The sequence below is a fragment of the Gossypium arboreum genome, chromosome 7 (genome assembly GCF_025698485.1).
Source record: "Gossypium arboreum isolate Shixiya-1 chromosome 7, ASM2569848v2, whole genome shotgun sequence".
Lineage (NCBI taxonomy): Eukaryota > Viridiplantae > Streptophyta > Magnoliopsida > Malvales > Malvaceae > Gossypium > Gossypium arboreum.
The window spans coordinates 102,806,730-102,825,649 of record NC_069076.1 but is presented as its reverse complement, the minus strand read 5'-3'; the positions used below and the strand labels follow the sequence as shown (position 1 = coordinate 102,825,649).

General features: G+C 30.7%; 1 protein-coding gene, 2 long non-coding RNA genes and 1 pseudogene across 3 annotated transcripts; 2 read left to right on the top strand and 2 right to left on the bottom strand.

Annotated features, from left to right (window-relative positions):
• Positions 1 to 6,660: 6,660 nt before the first annotated feature.
• On the top strand, positions 6,661 to 7,733 carry LOC108481081 (uncharacterized). Its single transcript, XR_001870742.2, has 2 exons — positions 6,661 to 7,099; positions 7,408 to 7,733. It is a non-coding gene; the product is annotated as an uncharacterized LOC108481081 (long non-coding RNA).
• Positions 7,734 to 8,214: 481 nt separating this feature from the next.
• LOC108475067 (class V chitinase-like) lies at positions 8,215 to 10,817 on the bottom strand (annotated as a pseudogene).
• A 974-nt stretch (positions 10,818 to 11,791) lies between these two features.
• LOC108486070 (class V chitinase-like) lies at positions 11,792 to 13,277 on the bottom strand. The gene is made up of 2 exons (XM_017789887.2): positions 12,165 to 13,277; positions 11,792 to 12,037 (listed from the first exon to the last, which is right to left on the bottom strand). Exons 1-2 carry the CDS (start codon positions 13,246 to 13,248, stop codon positions 12,015 to 12,017), a joined length of 1,107 nt encoding a protein of 368 aa, XP_017645376.1. The 5' UTR covers positions 13,249 to 13,277; the 3' UTR covers positions 11,792 to 12,014.
• Positions 13,278 to 16,522: 3,245 nt separating this feature from the next.
• LOC128295187 (uncharacterized) lies at positions 16,523 to 17,216 on the top strand. Its single transcript, XR_008285523.1, has 2 exons — positions 16,523 to 16,649; positions 16,885 to 17,216. It is a non-coding gene; the product is annotated as an uncharacterized LOC128295187 (long non-coding RNA).
• The last annotated feature ends 1,704 nt before the right edge of the window (positions 17,217 to 18,920 follow it).

Sequence of the window (18,920 nt, the reverse complement as noted above, 5' to 3'; positions counted from 1 at the left end):
TATTATTATTACTCCTTTTTGTACTACCATTATTGTTCATACATATCGTTATTATTTATTATTATTACTATATTTTTTATTATTACTATATTTTTGTATTCTTTCTATTATGTATTACTACTATTGTCATTATTTTACAATTGTATTTTAATGTACTATTAATATTACTCTTATTTTCATCATTATTATTATTACTATTATTCTTTATTGTCATGGTTCATATTTTTATTTTTTATAGCTATTATTTTTTATTACTGATATCACTATTGTTATATTTAGTATTATTTTACTTTCATTATGACTACTACTATTATTATTATGGTTTCTCTTTTATACACTTACGTTTTTTATATAATACATTGATTTTATTATTTATTCGTTTATACTTTTATGTAATTTGAACTTTGAAAATTTTTTATTTTGTATCATTATTTTGTTTCATATAATACTTATTTATATTTATAGCATTATTATTATTTTATCATTTTATTATTATTATAAGTTTGTTTACTTACTCATATGTTTATTTGCTTATCCCGATTTAAAATCAACTTTACACTACAATTTGCTTTGTTATTTCATTTATCATCATATTTATTTCATATTTATTTCGTTTTGTTCTCATTATCATTATTTCATTATATTTATTCGTTTATTCATATATGTATCTATATATCTGCAAGTTTATGTTATTCGTCATTATTATTGTGTTTATATCATCACATTTGTTATTATTATCTTATTATGCATAGTAATGCTGCGATTTGTTTTCTCATTTCACCATGCGATTATGATTACATTAGTCTTTTACTCGATGCATACAATTGTGTTTTCTAAAATAAAACGAGCTCCGTATTTAGACAATTCGAGAAAATTGTGCCCTAACTTACTGGGTTTCGATTTTTCTCGTTTAATCTAAATAACGACATAATCCTCTTAAACCGCAATATAAGTTTTGAAAAATGCCTATTCTCGGAGGTACGAGGTGTTGTGCCCTAACTTACCGGGTATGACATTTTGTCACTTCGAAATAAAAATTTGTTTTCAAATAAAAGCTCATTCTCAAAGTTCGAAATGTTGTGTCCTAACTTACTGGGCGTGACGTTTTATTACTTCGAGATGAGGGAGTCCTTAACATCCGTTTTAACTTATTCGATCATTTTTAAATTAGCATTCATACAAAGAGGGATTGTGTTTTAAATTCTTTCAAGTTTTCAAATCTTCGACACTAAGACACTAATTAATCAACTAGGTACCAATTTTGGGCGTATCGAGGGTGCTAATCCTTCCTCGTGCATAACCGACTCCCGAACCTGTTTTCTTGATTTGCGTGGACTAAAATCGCTGTTTAAATAAATCAAACTATTTATTAAAAACAACCACTTTTACGAGGTGACCCGATCACACCTCATCAAAAAGGATCGGTAGCGACTCCCATTTTTTCGTTTTCATTTTCAAAATCTAAGTCGATTCCCGTTTTCAAAAAAATGGTTACGACACTTTTAATTTTATTTTGTTTACTCTTCTTTAATCTAATTTTAGTAACATTAGCATTTCAACTAATTTTGATAATTAAATTGTGATTTTATATCAAAATGATTATGTAAAATATAAACTCACTAGAAATAAAAGAATATTTAATAATGAATTATATATTAAAATAAATGGTAAACTATACAAATGGTCACCAAATTAATGTTAAATTTATATTTTTGTCACTTAACTATCAAAAGTAACAGTATGATTACCTATGTTCTCGAGTATATATTTTGATCACCAGTCCATTTATTGCCATTAAAGGGATAACGACATGCCGATGTGGCAAGTTAAGATTTATTTGCTACCTATATTACCCTTTTTTACCTAATTTTCTACAAACATTAACTTTATTTTTATTCCTTTTAGGTCTTTTAATGTAAAGTAAAAATCCTAACCTAACACTTTCAATTTCAACCCTTTTTTTTATTTTTTTATTTCTAGTGTCGAAACCATTTTTTGATTTAAAAAAAAGGTGGGGATCGACTTTTAAAACAAAGTGTGGAGTCGCCACCAATCTTTTTGTTTAGGTATGATTGGATCACCTAATAAAACATTTTATACCATTTAAATCAATTTTGGTCTACGTAAATTTGAGAAAACGGGTTCGGGAGCCGATTACGTATGAGGAAGGATTAGCACCCTCATTACGTCCAAAATTTGTACCAAATTGATTAAATACTGTCCTTATGTCTAAGATTTAATACTATTTTTGAAATGTGATTCCTTTTAAAAACAATTGAATAACTAAAGTTGGTCGTCAAAATTCTCTTGTTTCAAAGGAATACAGCATCACATCCAGCACGATAGGACGCGATCCTTTATACCTTTGAAAACACGATAATTTTTTGACTTCTGCAAGTTTATATGTTAAAAATTACAAAAGGATGCCCAATTATTTAGTCCAATAAAAAAACCCGCAGCCCAGCACAGTAGGGCACGATTCCTCGAATTTCTAAACATTGAACATTGCCTTGTCTTGGAATTTAGAAAACACAAGTGAAATTCTAAACGAATATTTGATTATTTTGAACACACGGGAAATCTAAACCCAGCATGATAGGGCACAATTCTCCGAATTACCAAACATCAAACATTGCCTTCGTTTTAAGGTCGGTTCAAAATTCATTAATTTGACTTGAAATAAAATGGAATCATTAATTTTGGATTAATAAGTTGAAAACTACAATGCGAAAATTGCGAATGAAAGGCGAATAAACATGGAAAAATATACGTGGATAACGAAATCTATTAATGAATGGAAATAGGATAAAAAAACAAATTAACATACACACAATAGTAATAAGTTCACATCCAAACAATAATAATAAAAATATGAAAACTAAAAATATAGCTACTTAAAAGAAACAAATCGAATAAAACTACAACAAATTATCAAACATAAAATTGGATAGCAACACAAAAGACTAACGAACAATATGAAATAATAATATATGAAATAATATGAAAACAAAAACACATATGACATACATCATTTAAATATCAACATAAATAATCGAAGACAAATGAATTAAAATAATATAAAAATAAATAATATAACAAGGTTTAAAATAAATGATAAATGAAACCAATTAAAGTAAAAAATATATAAAAAGTTTAAAATAAATAATATATGAAAATTTTAAAATAAATAATAAATGAAATGATTCAGAATAAACAATAAATATATATATAAATTCCAACATAAATAAAATATATAACAATTTGAAGTAAATAATTTATAAAGAAATTTAAATAATATAAAATAATTTGAAAATAATAGTTTAAAACAGATCAAAATAAATAATATGATAAAATAATTTAAAACAAACACTATATGAAAATGGACTTTAAAAAGGGTAATAATAAACTGTTCCAAATAAATACTATGAAAGATTTATAATAAAAGAAATAAATAAGTTTAAAAATAAATAACATATGAAAAGACCTAAAGTAATAAAATAAACAAGTTTAATAAAAATAATATATGAGATATTAAAAATAAATAAGCTTAATAAAAATAATATATGTAAAATATTTAAAACCTATAACAATTCACAATACATAAAACGTAAAAGGATTACAATAACTAATAATAAAATGGTTTAGCATAAATAATGTAAGATAAAGAAACTTAAAACAAAACAGTTCTTAAAAAGTTGAAATAATAAATAAATAAATAAACAAATTAAATAGATTAAGACTAGGCTGAAATTGAATTAAAAGTTAAGGTGCAAATTGTAAATAACGAAAAAATGGCCATCAAGGACCGAAATGAGACGCGCCTAAATAGTGGGGACTAATTGGGAAACTATTCCCAGCCCTTATGCGCACCATTTCAAACGGGACCAAAATGAGACGAGTGCAAAGAACATGGGGTCAAATTAAGAAACGCAAAAGAAAGAACAAAAGGGCCAAATTGAAAACAAGAGGCAAAACAGACGGACCCGAAGCGCAAATAGCCCATTTGGCTTTAAAAACGCATAGATCCTTCCCAATCGGCTTGGGTCAAACCGCCCCTCCCCAAAACGACAACGTTTTGGCATCTGAAGGGAGGGAATGAAACGGCGCCATTTCACTAGCTATAAAAGCCAAAAATTTTCAAAAAAACCTTCATTTTTATCCTTTTCCCAAAAAAAAAACAAAAAGGCCCCCCTCTCTTTTCTCAAAACTTCCAAGGTCCGGCCAGGGTCTAGCCGATCGGCCCCACTGTGACGATCGCTGGTCGCTGGCGACGGCGCCGCTGTCCACGGTGGCCGGGAAAATAAAAAGTCATCATTTTTTTTTGCTTTTCGACCCCCTAGCCCGAAAAATGCCCTCTTTCATCAGAGAGGGCGGTCCTCGACCACCTACGATGATGAAACGCGAGAGCAACGGTAATGTTTCAACTCTCTTTTTCTTTTATTTTTTTCTTCTAACAAAAACAAGCATGAAAGCAAAGTAATCAAGAAAAAGGAACAACCTTTTTGCTATTTTTTTATTTCGATTTCTATGGGATTTTTTTGTATTTCGAATAAAATGAGTTTTTTTTTTCAAAATCCCCCCCGATTACAAATTTTGCTCTTTGGCTATATAGCCGAATACAAGCTTGTCTTGTTTTCTTCATTTTTGTTGTCGTTTTGATGTTGTTTGCTAATTTTTTTGTCTTCTTGTCCATTATTTTCTTTTACTTGCGTGTTTGCTTTGTTTTGCAGGTGTCAGAGGCACGTGGAGGCAAGCCGAGTGACAGTGGCAGAGGCGAGGGTGGCGTGCGGTGCTGGTTAAGCTGAAGGAGGCTAGGGTTTTCCCTTTTTCTTTTTTGGCTGAAAATTAGTTAAGGTTGTGGGCTAGTTGGGCTTTAGGGTTTCTAGAATTTTGAGCTTGTTGGGCTTGGCAACTTTGGTTTAAATTTGTTGTAAATGGTCTGGGATATTAGGCTTATTTATTATGTTTATTTTTTATTTTATTTTGTAAATTAGGTCAGACCGAAATTGGCCTATTACATCTAGATATAGAAGCTTTAAAACAAGGAAGAAAGAAAAGAAGAAAAAAAAAACGAAAATGGAGTTACCTAATATAATTTGTCGAAACCATTTTTTGGAAAAAACGGGGATCGACTTGATTTTGAAAACGAAAATTAAAACGGGAGTCGCCACCGATCTTTATTTGGTGTGATCGGACCACCTTTATTTTAATAAAACAATTTTATTTACTAAAACGGCATTTTGGTCCACGAAATTCAAGAGAACAAGTTCGAGAGTCGGTTACGTGTGAGGAAGGATTAGCACCCTCGACACGCCCAAAAATTGGTACCGAATTGATTAGTTAGTGTCTTAATGTCGAAAATTAAAAATCGGGAATGGATTTGAAATACAATCTTTTTTAATAACATCGATTTTAAAATTCTTGAATTAGCTCAAAACGATTGCTTAAAGATTTCCTTATCCCGAGATATCAGAGTACCACATCTCGTAAGTTAGGACACAATACCATGAATTCCCGAGTGCAAGGTCGTCTTTAATTTAAATTGAAATCTCGTGTATTTTAAAACTTGAAAAGGATATTTAACTATTTAGAAACAACGAGAAAATCGAAACCCCGTAAGTTAGGGCACAATTCCTCGATATTTCAAAATGCAAAACATTGCCTTATTTGGAAATTTTTGTTTTTGAATGGTAGTGAATACAATATTTAAAAGACGTGTATTATTTATTTAGGTTAAAATAAAACGATTTGTTGGATAAATGTATTGGGGTTTAATTTATGATATGACTTAGACTAGATGAAACAAAATATAGTCTAGAGCATGGAATAATACAACATGAATATCATATTATACAAGCAAATGACAATAAAGAAAATACGAATAAACTAAATCTAATACACACAATGGTAATAATCATATAACATATGTCACTTAAATTCTAATCTTAACAATCAAAAGATGAAATAAAATAAAATAACATAGAGCAATTTCAAGTAAATAATAGTTTCAAACAATGTATAAGAATAATTCAAAACGAATAAATAAAAAGAAATCTCAAATAAATAATATAGATAAACTTAAAGTAAATAATAGTAAAACAATTTGAAATAAACTATATATAAAACTTTGAATAAATAACATATAAAATAATTTTAACTACATGATATATAAAAATTTTAAATATGTAAAAACTTTAAAATACATGGTATATACATAAAAACATAAAATAAATAATATACAAGATAATTAAAAATTATATGTAATAAGACCGTTTAAAGTGTCTAATTAAGAAATGTATATTCATAACCTAGAATAATGTACAATAAAACAATTTGAAAAGAATACCATAACTCAATTTTAAATAAATGATACATAGAATGTACCTTTTTAAGAACTAATATATATATAAACAAAATAAATAAAATATATAATTGTTTAACAGAATACATGTTCTTCTAAAAAATAAATAAGTAAAATATACAAAATAGTTTGATATTTGTAGGTTAGGATTAAATTAAAAATAAAATACAACTAAAGTGATGAATTTTAAAAGAAAGAGGGTCCTAATGGAACGTATACAGAGAAAGAGGGACTTATTAGGAGAATATCCCAGCCCTTATGCGCTATTTATCATGCAAGACCAAAATGCGACTAGCGTAAAATCTATGGGGCCAAATTAAAGCGCAAAATTAAGAACCAAAGGGGGATATTGAAAACGGGTAGCAAAACTGAAGGACACATAGTGCAAATGACCCACTTTAGCCTTGAAAACAATGCTGCCGTTTCATGTTTTTTATTAAGGCCAAATTTTTTTTTATTTTTGCAATCCCTTTTTAAAAAAAAACAGAGAGTTCTTTTTACTCTCTCCCTTTCCCTTTTCCTTTGGTCACCGAAGGTGCGATTCACCTCCGCACCGGCCGCCATAAGCGGTGGTCGGAGGTGCGATAATGGGCTCTTTAGCCCCTGTTTAAACACGCCTAAAGGCCCCCCCTTTTAGCCCCGAAAATGTTGAGAAAAGAAGACTCCTCTCCCCCCTTTTTGGACTCGAGTCCGGCGAAAGAGAAGGAGGCTCCGTTGGCGCGACCACGGAGTAGATTGGTAAGTTCCCTTTCTTCCTTTTTTTACTTTTGTCTATTTTCGTATAAAAATAATTTAAAAAAAAAAAAGAAAACAGAGTAAATGAACTCAGAATTTAAAACGAAAATGGAGATAAAAAAAATCAACCTCTTTGGTTCTTTTGCTGTTTTGATTGCTTAATGCGCGTAAAAAAAAATACAAGGCTAAAGTTCGAAGCTTTTTAACCGGATATAAGATCCGTTTTTGTCCATATTTGTTTTGTTTTCTGTCATTTCTTGTCGTTTTCTTTGTTGTTTCCAATTGCTTTGCGTGTGGATCTCTCTTTGCAGGTGACGTGACGTTTGGAAGGCCGGTGGTTGGTGCCCCGAGTGGCGGTGGCTGAAAGCCTGCGGCGACTGCATCTTGGGGAAGGATTTGCTGCTGAAAATCTTAAGCAAGTGGGCTATTATTTGGGCTAGGGTTTAGTAATTGGGTTATTTGATGTGTAATGGGTCTGGTATTAATTTTGGGCTACACATGTTGTAAATGGACTTGAAATTTGGACTTTTTATTTAATTATTTGGGTTTTGTTTGTTTTATCATTTTAGGGCCACAATTGACTATTAAATCATTGTAGAAATACGAGGGATTTAAGAATTTTTTGATCAAGTGACAACCCGAGTAGAAGATATGAGTTTTATAATTCATTTTGCTTTTTAGCTAGTATGATCCACTTATGACACTTGGTGAAAATGTTGATCACCTTCCGTTGTTAAGAAAAGTGAAAACAATGAAGAGCAAAAAGAAAGAATGAATCCTATTTGTGCTTTGGTTGCTTATGTGTGGGTGTGGGTGTGGGTGTGGGTGTGGGTGTGGGTGTGGGTGTGGGTGTGGGTGTGGGTGTGGGTGTGAAGTGAAAGAATTAGATGAAATTTCTAGCTTACACCGCTTGTTTAAAAAATAGTTCATTCTTTCTTTTAGATTTTAAATCTTGATTAATGAAGCAAGTAGACATTTTTCTCAGTTTGCTCTTATCCTTCCTTCCTTCTTCTACAATTGTTCAACATAACTTAATCATGAAACTAAAATAGTAAAGTTGGTGATAGTAATGTAATCTTTGATAGATGAAAAAGAACATAATTTTAATTTAGTCACCATTTGTATATTTAAAGTAAATAATATTGCATATATACCATTCAAGAAGTATGTGTAACATAAACTAGTATTATTATACGTATATCCGGTCAGTAACAAGTTTCAAGCTAAATTTTTTTAAAAAAATTGGCAGTCATTCTTATTCAGTGTCTTCGTTATTTCAGGCAATTGTCATTTACGATCCTCAAAATTCCGATGCTGCTGAAACAAATATAAATAAAATAAAAGTTAGTTATTTGATATATTGGTAGTAAAATTTCTTAATTTTAGGAATAAAACAATATTTAGTCTTTAAATTTGGTAAAAAAATTTTTAATTGGTCTTGAACTTTTTTTTGTTCATATTAGTCCTCAAACTTGGGTTCCATTAAACGGTTTAATCCTTTAAAGCAATATTTAGTCCTGAGTCCTTGAAATTTTTTTTGTTCTTATTAGTCTTGTAATTTGACAACTTTTCTTAATTTGGTCATTGAACTTGGATTCTGTTAAAATATGATGATGTGGCACTTTGTGATTGTGCCACATATTCACTTAAGATTTTTTTGTTAAAAAATTAATATCTTATTTATATTTTTAATTTTTTAGATTTTATATAATTTTAAAATTTTTCAAGTGATGATATGACATAATCATAGTGTGCCACATCATCACATCCTAATGAAATCCAACTTTAGAGACCAAATTGAAAAAATTGCCAAGTTCTAATATTAATATGAATGAAAAATTTTAAGGACTAAATTGATAAAAACTATCAAATTCAAAGACTAAATTTTACTTTATCTTTTTTACACTATTAGGAAGTTATGACAGAGTGCCGTGTCATTAAAAAAGACTGTTTAAAAGTATTTGAAAATCTTAAAAAGTTACAAAATTAAAAGAAAAACCTATGGAAATATATAAAATATTATAAAAATTATATGAAATTTATAAAAAATCAAAATTTATGGTAAAAATACCCATTGCAAAAGATAAAAAAATCAATTAAGTGCTAATGAAAAATTTGTACTCAATTCAACTTTTATAATTGAAAAATTAATCAATTAAGCTCTTGATTAACGTTGACCAAATTTGACCGTTATTTTTTACTAATATGATTAATTAATAATATAACAAAATAGATAATTTATTACTATTATTCTTTTGTATTTAGATAATCATTTATCTAAGTTTGTTTCGAACATAATTTTAATAAATTTAAATAAAAAATATATATAGGAAGCAAATTAAAAAAATAATCATATGATAATACATAACTATTAATTAAAATGAATAATTGAGAAATGTGACGATTTCGGTTAAAACCTACACCACATGAACATAAAATATTGGGTGTAATCGCAATACAAAACGAAGAGAACGCACTATTAGAGAAAGAATTATTTAGAGTATGGGGATTGAGAAAGTATAGGTATGAAATCATTGACTGACCTGCTCTCGAGAGAGTCCGACCATCATCGTCTGCGCCAACGTGCCATGCGAAGTAACCAAGCAACCCATTTTGTTTAACATAAGAAACCTTGGCTCTAATGCTTTCCGTATCATCATAACCAATCCATGTCGTCCCAGCGTAACAATAATTCGAACCCACCGCCGCGTCGTAAACTTTCGTGGCTCTGTTAGCGGAAATAAAATTCTTGATCTGACCGTAACCCAATTCTCCCTTTGGCGATACAGCCGGTCCACTAGCCGGTGCAGAAAACCCATGATTATTTGCAGCCACAAGCCGCCAGGCATACCCGTAAAAGGGAAGCCCAAGAACTAATTTATTGGACGGAATCCCTGACCCTGATTGTGTCCATGATCTGATCCCATAATCCCCACTCAATTGAGTTCCAGGATTGTATAATGCTGCAGGAGGTCAGGTTACAGTTGACCTTCCAGGGCTGTTAAAATCATAAGCCATCACATTGATCCAGTCCAGGCTATTTTGTATAGCCTGGATTGGATAATCCAAGTTGCGAAAAGGTAGTGCTGCTGAGAGAAGTAATTTTGAGTTGCCAGTAGTGGCGGATTCTTTATCCACAGCTGCTCGCCATTCTTGGAGAAGTAAACCCAAGTTGGTCTTTTGAGGAAGCGTTGATAAGTTTTCTCAATCAAGGTCAAGGCCATGAAAGCTATTAGATCTAGCTAGCTTTATGGAGGAATCAATGAATGATTTCCGGGTATTTGCTTGGCTAGCCATGGAAGCGAAATCTGACGCCGATGAACTCCCCCCACCGATTGAAAGGAGTGTTTTAATGGAAGGATTTTTCAGTTGGACAGTCTCAGTGAAGGTGGAGAATCGGGCCTGGTTTGCCGAGGAAATGGTGACTTGGTTGGTTTGAGAATCAAGATCAGCAAATGCACAAAAAAGATGAGTGAAAAGTGTGGAATATATGTCGGGAACTGGAAATCCACTGTCTGCGCACCAATAGGCAGCTCTAACAACACTCTGACCGGCGGAGAAGTGAAGCTGAAGCAGAAAGTGCGAACAGAAAAGCAAGAAGCTAAGAAGCTTTGCAGCCATTGTTGAGTTCCAAATGCAGCTTTGAATGGTATAATAAATATAGCAATGACCAACACTGGTTGAAGAAGCGCCCAATACATGGCACTGACCAACTTGCGTAGCCGGTAAAAATTAAATATCCAACACTAGAAATTAATCATACATTATTAATTGGTCAAAGTATACTATATATAGCACTCATCAAATTTCATTCTTCTACTCCATGAAAATTTATTTTCTTTATATGAAATGAGGATATTGATATCCCATTTATTCTTTGTTATATAATATATATATTTGAATTATAATTCACATATTATTTGTCTTGATTTGATTTTAGTGGAATACCTAGAAATTCTTCTTTTTTCATAAAAATATTTAAATTTTCAACAATTTTTAAAAAAATTCATAAGGTTTATTTTGTTTATTTATTTTGAGTTTACTTAATGATAAATTGTATTAGTGAAACTTATTCAAGAATAATTTATATAATTGATGAATACTTTATTTTTATTTTCTATGGTGATATTTGAAATCATGCCACCAATATTTTTTTCTTTACCACTTCAGCAAAAGTTTTATTTTTAAGGAGTATTTTACATAGAGATTTAGTTAATCCCATTATTTGATATTTGTAAATATATTGTATATTATATATATCTCATATTCCTTTGTGACTATTTTTGTATAAATATTATGTATACTCTTAAAGTTTATCAATAAAATTAAAATGGATTATTCTATTCTTGTCAGTATATAAAAACAGGTCAATACTAACATATATTAGTACTAATAGAAAAACGGTATATTCACCGATACAATACCAACTATCTTATCTTGAAGAGTTGAAAAAATATTGAAGAATTTCTAGATAATTGATCGGAAACCTTTGAATATACCCACGAATTACGGAATGATTTGTCAAATTTGATGGAAACTCTTTTCAAAAGAAGATCCAAGTTTGATGAGGGTTGATCCCTATGAAAGAGTTGGGAACTAGTCTCTTAGGGGAGTTTGGCCTTTGTGGGTTGAGTTGAGGTGTTCACTAGTTGTAGTTTCCTGGTTTAGACTTTTCTATTTTTTATGAATTGAATATTAAAATAAATAATATCACATTTATTTTTTTTGGTACAAATTACAAACAGAGAAGGAAAATGAAAATCATCATAAAAGGAGATTAAGCTTGTCAACTATATTTATTAAATAGTTCACCATCATTCTTATTGACCACCTTCAAAATTAAATGACAAGGATCATATTTTTTCGTGACTTGTAATAGTATAACTGTATAAATATCTTATTTTCTCGCAATTGGCATCTACGATCCCCAAGTTTCCGATGCTGCAATATGAAAATGAAAAAGAAACCCATTAAAATGTTATAAGTTAATCAAACAAATGCTATGGCTAAAAAGAATGGTTTAGACCATTCAGATTGAGAATATATGGGTATTAAACCATTCACTGACCTGCTCGAGAAAGAGTCCAACCATCATCAGCGCCAACATGCCATGCGAAGTAACCAAGCAACCCTTTTTGTTTACAATAAGAAACCTTGGCTGTAATGCTTTCTGTATCATCAAAACCAATCCAGGTCGTCCCAGCGTAGCAATAATTCGAAACCACAGTTGCATTGTATACCTCCGTGGCGCTGTTAGCCGAAATAAAATCCTTGATCTGACCGTAACCCAAGTCTCCATTTGGCGTTATAGCCGGTCCACTAGTCGGTGCAAAAAACCCATGGTTATTTGCATCCACAAGCTGCCATGCATAGCCGTAAAAAGGGAAGCCGAGAACTAATTTATTCGATGGAATACCTGATTGTATCCATGAAGTGATTCCATAATCACCACTAACTTGAGTTCCGGGATTGTATAACGCTGCAGGAGGTCCGGTTACAGTTGACCATCCAGGGCCGTAAAAATCATAAGCCATTACGTTGATCCAGTCCAGGCTATTCTGTATTGCCTGGATTGGATAATCCAGAGTATAATAATCCGAGTTGCGGAAAAATGCTGCCGACAAAAGTAATCTTGAGTTGCCAGTATTGGCGGCTTCATTAACCAAAGCAACTCTCCATTCGTTTAGAAGTAAACCCAAGTTGTTCATTTCAGTAGGTGTTGATGGGTACTCCCAATCAAGGTCAAGGCCATGGAAGCCGTAAGATCTAGCTATATTTATGGAGGAATCGATGAATGATTTCCTGGTATTAGCTTGGCTAGCCATGGAAGCGAAATCTGACGCCGATGAACTTCCCCCACCGATTGAAAGGAGTGTTTTAATGGAAGGATTTTTCAGTTGGACAGTCTCAGTGAAGGTGGAGAATCGGGCCTGGTTTGCCGAGGAAACCGTGACTTGGTTTGTTTGAGAATCAAGATCAGCAAATGCGCAGAAAAGGTGAGTGAAAAGCGTGGAGTCTATATCGGAAACGGGAAATTCACTGCCTGCCGACCAATAAGCAGCCCTAACAACATCCTGACCGGCGGAGAAGTGAAGCTGAAAAACAAGAAAATGGAAACTGAAAAACAAGAAGCTAAGGAGTTTTGCAGCCATTGTTGAGTTCCAAATGGAGCTTTGAATGGTATAATAAATAGCTTGGAGCGCCACATATATATAGATAGAGCCATAGAGGATGATGGTTGAATGAATTTATTATGATTAAACAAATGCCAAACCTGGAAATCTTCTTGGATTACTTCAATGCCTAGAGTTACGTGGTTGCGTCTTATTGCGATAACTTGTGAAGATCAATGGTTTATGTGGCTATATCTGTTACCGTCTACTTAATTGGATATTTTGGGTGTAAAAACACTAATTCAGAGGAATTTATATTTTATATTCCAAGTAAATCTATAATGACGTCTGATTCAAAATATTTAAGTTTAATTGAAAAAATAGTTATTCTACTTTAATTTATCAAAATTTAATTCATGTATTCATTAAAAATTGAAAAAATAATTTAGGTAATAATGTTAAAATTCAGCAATTCAATAAATTTATGCAATATATTAGTAAAATTTTGTAATTCAAATATATTTATTAATTAGTTATTGGACTAATTTCTCAATTTTTATGGGGCCTACGAGGGTCTTAAGCTAGCATGGGAGAAAAGTGTTAGAAATGTTATCCTTCAAATGGATTGCATAGAGACAGTTTCTTGAATATGGTTAAACTCTAGATCAAAGTTTGTTAGGGAAAAGAGTGAAGGAATATTTGCAGCCGATGAAGAACTTTTGAGTGAATCATGTCTTGAGGCAGAAGAATCAAATAGCGGATGGTATGGCAAATTTGGCTATGAGAATGGCTGTTGTATGAAGGGTTCTTGAGGAACTTTGCTAGACGCTGCATGACATTGTGATGGCTAGTTTTCTAGCTCATTGCTTGAAGCTAGTTGATAGTTTTATGTTATATTGTGCTCTTTCCTTTTGATAAAAAAAATATGGAACTAACTTCTCAATTTTTATAAAATAAAAGAATACAATTTATAATTAGATAAAATATTTAAATTATATTTATTTAACTTAATTTTAAATTATATTTCATAATTTAATTTATTAAAAAATTAAAATCTATACTATATATATAAAAGAAATGTTGTTAACTACCTAAAAAATGTCTCTTAATAACACATGTCCTATCTAAATAATGGTGAAATTTCAATTTTCATCTCTCAATTTTATATTTTAATTTTACTATAATTCTGTGATTTACTTTTATAATAATATTATTAATCTAAATAGTTAATATCTTTAATTATTTCAATTAAAATAGTTAACATAAATTTATCTTAAAAACACTTTTCTAATACAATATGTACATATCATGTTGATATGATAAGTTAAAATAAGTATTTCTTTTTAAGAAAAAACTATCTCAACATTTTAACCGAATAATTAAAAGGTGTCGATTATTACGATCGACTAACTAATAATATTATACACAAGAATCAAACTACAGATATTAAATCCTAAATATAAATATAGTAAAAAGACCATATCCATAATTTAACCTAAAACAATATATACCTAATACCATCATTTAAAAATTTGATATTTTTAAATTAAATTAAATTAAATTATCCAAATCAATATACATCAAATGTTGACTTTGGCATAATATTAACCTTAGAAAATTACAACTATTGAGTTAATTGGTCAAAGTATGGTTACATGTTTAGTATGGCACAAGAATCAATGAAATCTGTATTGGATTTCTTTTTTGAAGGACTGTATTGTTGTTAAACAAATCCATATCAATGTGCCACTTTTAGGAATAAAAGAAAAATCAAACCCTAGACAATAATCCATATCTATAATCCCAAAAGTCAAATCCCTTTAAAATTAGAAGTAAATACTATTTTATGAATTTACTAAGTATATGTATTGAAGCAGAACTTTAGACCATTATCTGATATCTATAATCCTATTTGGATTTTAATTAAATAATAATATTTCAAGAAATTACTCAAGTATACAAGTAATTGTTAACCAATTAATATTTTCAACTAGCCAAATGAATTGGGTAAACTACCAAAATAATCACTTTTGTTTGAAATATTATGTTTTAGTCATTAAGCTGTAAATTGTTGTAAGTGGCGTAACAGTAAGTTGAAGTGGCACGTTAAATCATCATTTCAAATAAAAATTTTAAGTTAGTTTATATAATTTGTCGTCATATTTTTCGTTTAGAGCAAATTTTTTATTTTATGTTCTTTTAACTTTATCTCTTTTTTTTTTTCCGTTATCTTCTACTTCTCCTTTTATTTTCCTTCATTCTTCATCTCTTTTAACGTAAAAGGAAAAAATTAAATTGTTCAAAACGAAAAAAAGTATAGGGACTAATTGTATAATTTAACCTAAAATTTTAGTTTGAAATGATAATTTAAAGTATCATGTCAGCTTACCGTTACACTACTAACAACAATTAACACTTAGTGGCTAAAATGTTATAACACAATAACATAAGTGACTAAAATATAACTTTGAAGGAAACAAAAGTGACTATTTTGGCAATTCACCCAAATGAATTCCTTTAAAATAAGTAACTAATAACGTGAATGAGACGTCTAAAAGGCTTCCTAATTAACTTGATCATTGACTTTTCCAAGTAAATTTCATCAGTTGACTTTTAATAGGGCTTTGTCAGGCCCATTTAGAGATAGCAATGTAATGGAAACAAGACTCAAACTCGACTCAGATCTAAAATTTAATAAGTTTTTATTCAGCTGTAAACTCGATCCTAAATATACATTATACAATTGAACTTGATATTTTCAATATATATTATCAAAATTCACCACAATTTTAGTCTCAATTGAATCCACTAGTTAGAAATACAATACCAGAATGATTTAATGATATTCACTAATGGTAACATCGACTCAGTTGTGGGAGTTTGGTGTATCTTACACAAATTTTATCTTTTCCCTTCTTTTCGGATTCAATAACAAATAAGTATCACGATCTATAAAAAAAGTAAAATAAAATTGATAGTTTCTAATAATACTTGATAGTTTCACTACAAGAAAAATAATATTTTATTAAATGATGTATTGTTGTTGTTAAAATTTTATTGTAACAATAAAAAGTTGTTACGAGATAGTTACATTTACATTCGTTGTTTGAAGTATGCATTTTTAACAATGATTTAACTTTTTTGTGTGAAAATGTTTTAGTTATAATAAAATTGGTTATGAAATTTATAACTCAACAACTTCAGTTACAAAAAATTATTTTCAACAACTTCAGTTGCAAACAATGTAAATTTAGATATTAAATTTTTAGATAACAATAATAAAATGGTTGTAAAATATTTAATTGGCAACAATGAAATGTCAAAGATGTTTTTAGATATGGATGTTTCGGTTTTTGTGCATGTTTATATCACCTAGATAATAATTTCTAGTCCACCTTATCTTTGGAGAAAGGACCGAGTTCAACTTCAGCTAGAAAATGGTAAGTTTCGCTGACTTCAATGCGTGCTTTAGTAATTTTTTTATATTATCTCTTTTCTTCATGGTAGATGTTTAGCATGAAAAGTTGAGGAATGCTTCGATTAAACAGGTTGTTGTGTAGATCTCAATGTAATTGTTGGGAAAAATGGTGGTCCATTATCTAAAGTTGAGTAAAAAAAGAAGATCTGGCTGCAAGGACTCTTTCTCTCTAATGATGAACATTTTTGTCTATGCAGGTCTTGGCCTTGAGTTGAATAACATTTGTGGAAATGATTGGGTGTTCAGCGATGGTGATCGAGGTAACTTCTCAGGGTTTGGCTCCTTCCAATGCCTAAAAACTGGTAGTAGACTGAAAATGGTGAGCATATGTAGAAGGGTGATCGAACTAATATATAAATGTCCTTGTGCAAAATATAATATGTAGAAGGGTTTGGCTGGTGTTTTAGCATGGAAAGATCCATGTCTTGGTTCCTTCCCTTAAGATTGCAGAGATTCTGTAACATAACACGCCTTTCTAGGTTGTATTAATTGGTAATCAAAATAACACTCCTTATGTTGAGAAGGATAATGAATCTGTATCTCTAATATCATCGCATTCCAGGCGTTACAGACGACGCAGTTGTAACTCAAATCCTGAAGGAAGTTCAGTGGAAAAGTCTAAGAATCCAGCATCCTTAAATATCAGTTGTCCTCCTAGTTCAGTCGAAATCCCTACAACAAATATTCCTACCATTGTAAGTGCATCTAAAGATAGGTATAATTTCCCCTCTCAGCCTGGGCCTGTTGAAGTTGGTATGACTGAAGAGCTTTATAAAAATTCTTAAATAGAATGCTGGTGTTGATGATCAAAAGGATGATATTTTTGTTGTTTAATTTTATAATAGAACGTGGGCTTATAGGGAAGAAAGTTGATTTCTGTTGTTAAATGTACATTAAACTAAAGTTTAGATTTATTCCACCTCATCAGCTTGGGAGACGTGATAGCACAGCAAGCTACCCAATATAGCTCCTTCCGGCTAGTCACCAAAGGAGCAATAACCCAAAAGGTCTGATTCCAAACAACCTCCCATCATTCTCGCAAGCTAGCCACCCATTCTTGCCGAAAGGTTCTCGTCCACTTGTCCTTCACGACGTTCACCCTTCTATTGAGAATATGATTCTTTAAGCTATTAATTTTGTACCACAACTCAAAAAGAAATGATAGAATGTGTCCATTACAGACATCCTTCTCGTGCATCCCACGATGATTGTTTGATAACAAAGATCATCACATTACCACTACTAAACACGGGACCTCTCTTATAAATACTTCACAGCTTGATGAAGAAAGGATTGACCCTCCAGAATTCTAGTCTGTTCCTTTACATCCTCAACCTCCTTGTTTACTTATCACCTTCAGCTCTCCACCTTACAATATGAACCGACTTTCCATAATACCACATATTCTCGTTCATGTCTCCTCCCTTATGAATACCACATCAACAATTCTTAATCTTAATAATACATAAATATGTGGGACTCTTTTGTGCTTTACTAGACACCTTTTAATCAGTTGCCTTCTTTAGTTGCAGATCGTAACGTTTTTTTAGAACTAATCTTTGCGACTTTAGTGCACCAAATCCCAAGCATTCTATGGGCCATTTTGACTCGCTCTCTTCCTTTGGACTGAAGCAAATCAGCTAGATTTGGCCATATGTGTTGTTGATGTGTTTCTTTTTCTTTGGTTAATTGTGAAAATAATAAATAAAACTCATTAAAGATTACAACTGTTTTTAGTTAAAGAATAAAAATATTGGTTTGTGGCTCTGGTGAATGATTTCAGGGCCTTTAAAATCATTGAGAAACATTGAATGCTAGTGGTTTGTGGGTATTGGGTGGGTAATCAAAGCTTGGCCTAATTAGCACTCAACTCCCTTTTTTCTTCAAGGTTTTGCAGTGTTAAAATATGGAAATGGGAACCCAAATTGTTTTCTTGCATTGAATGTTTGATCAGATTCAACTTTTGTTCGTTTATTAGATAGATCTCTCCACACCTTTTATTTCCAATATTATATAGGAATGTAAAGAAAACCTTGTTTAAATGTAAAGAAAACTTCTCTTTATATTGCATACATAATTTCAATTGTCCAATTTAGTACGAATAAGGTTGATATAAGGAGTCAAAATATTTGTAGTACTTATTTCCAATTTATAAATTTGTTTTAAAATATGAATTTATTTATTATTTGCGAGTATTATTATCAAAATTGAATATGAATTAATTAAATTATCT

Coding starts and splice junctions, on each gene's coding strand:
- LOC108486070 (XM_017789887.2), bottom strand. CDS start 13,248: ATGGCTGCAAAACTCCTTAGCTTCTTGTTTTTCAGTTTCCATTTTCTT. Junction 12,038..12,164: donor TTGGACTCTTTCTCGAGCAG/GTCAGTGAATGG, acceptor TTCATATTGCAG/CATCGGAAACTTGGGGATCG.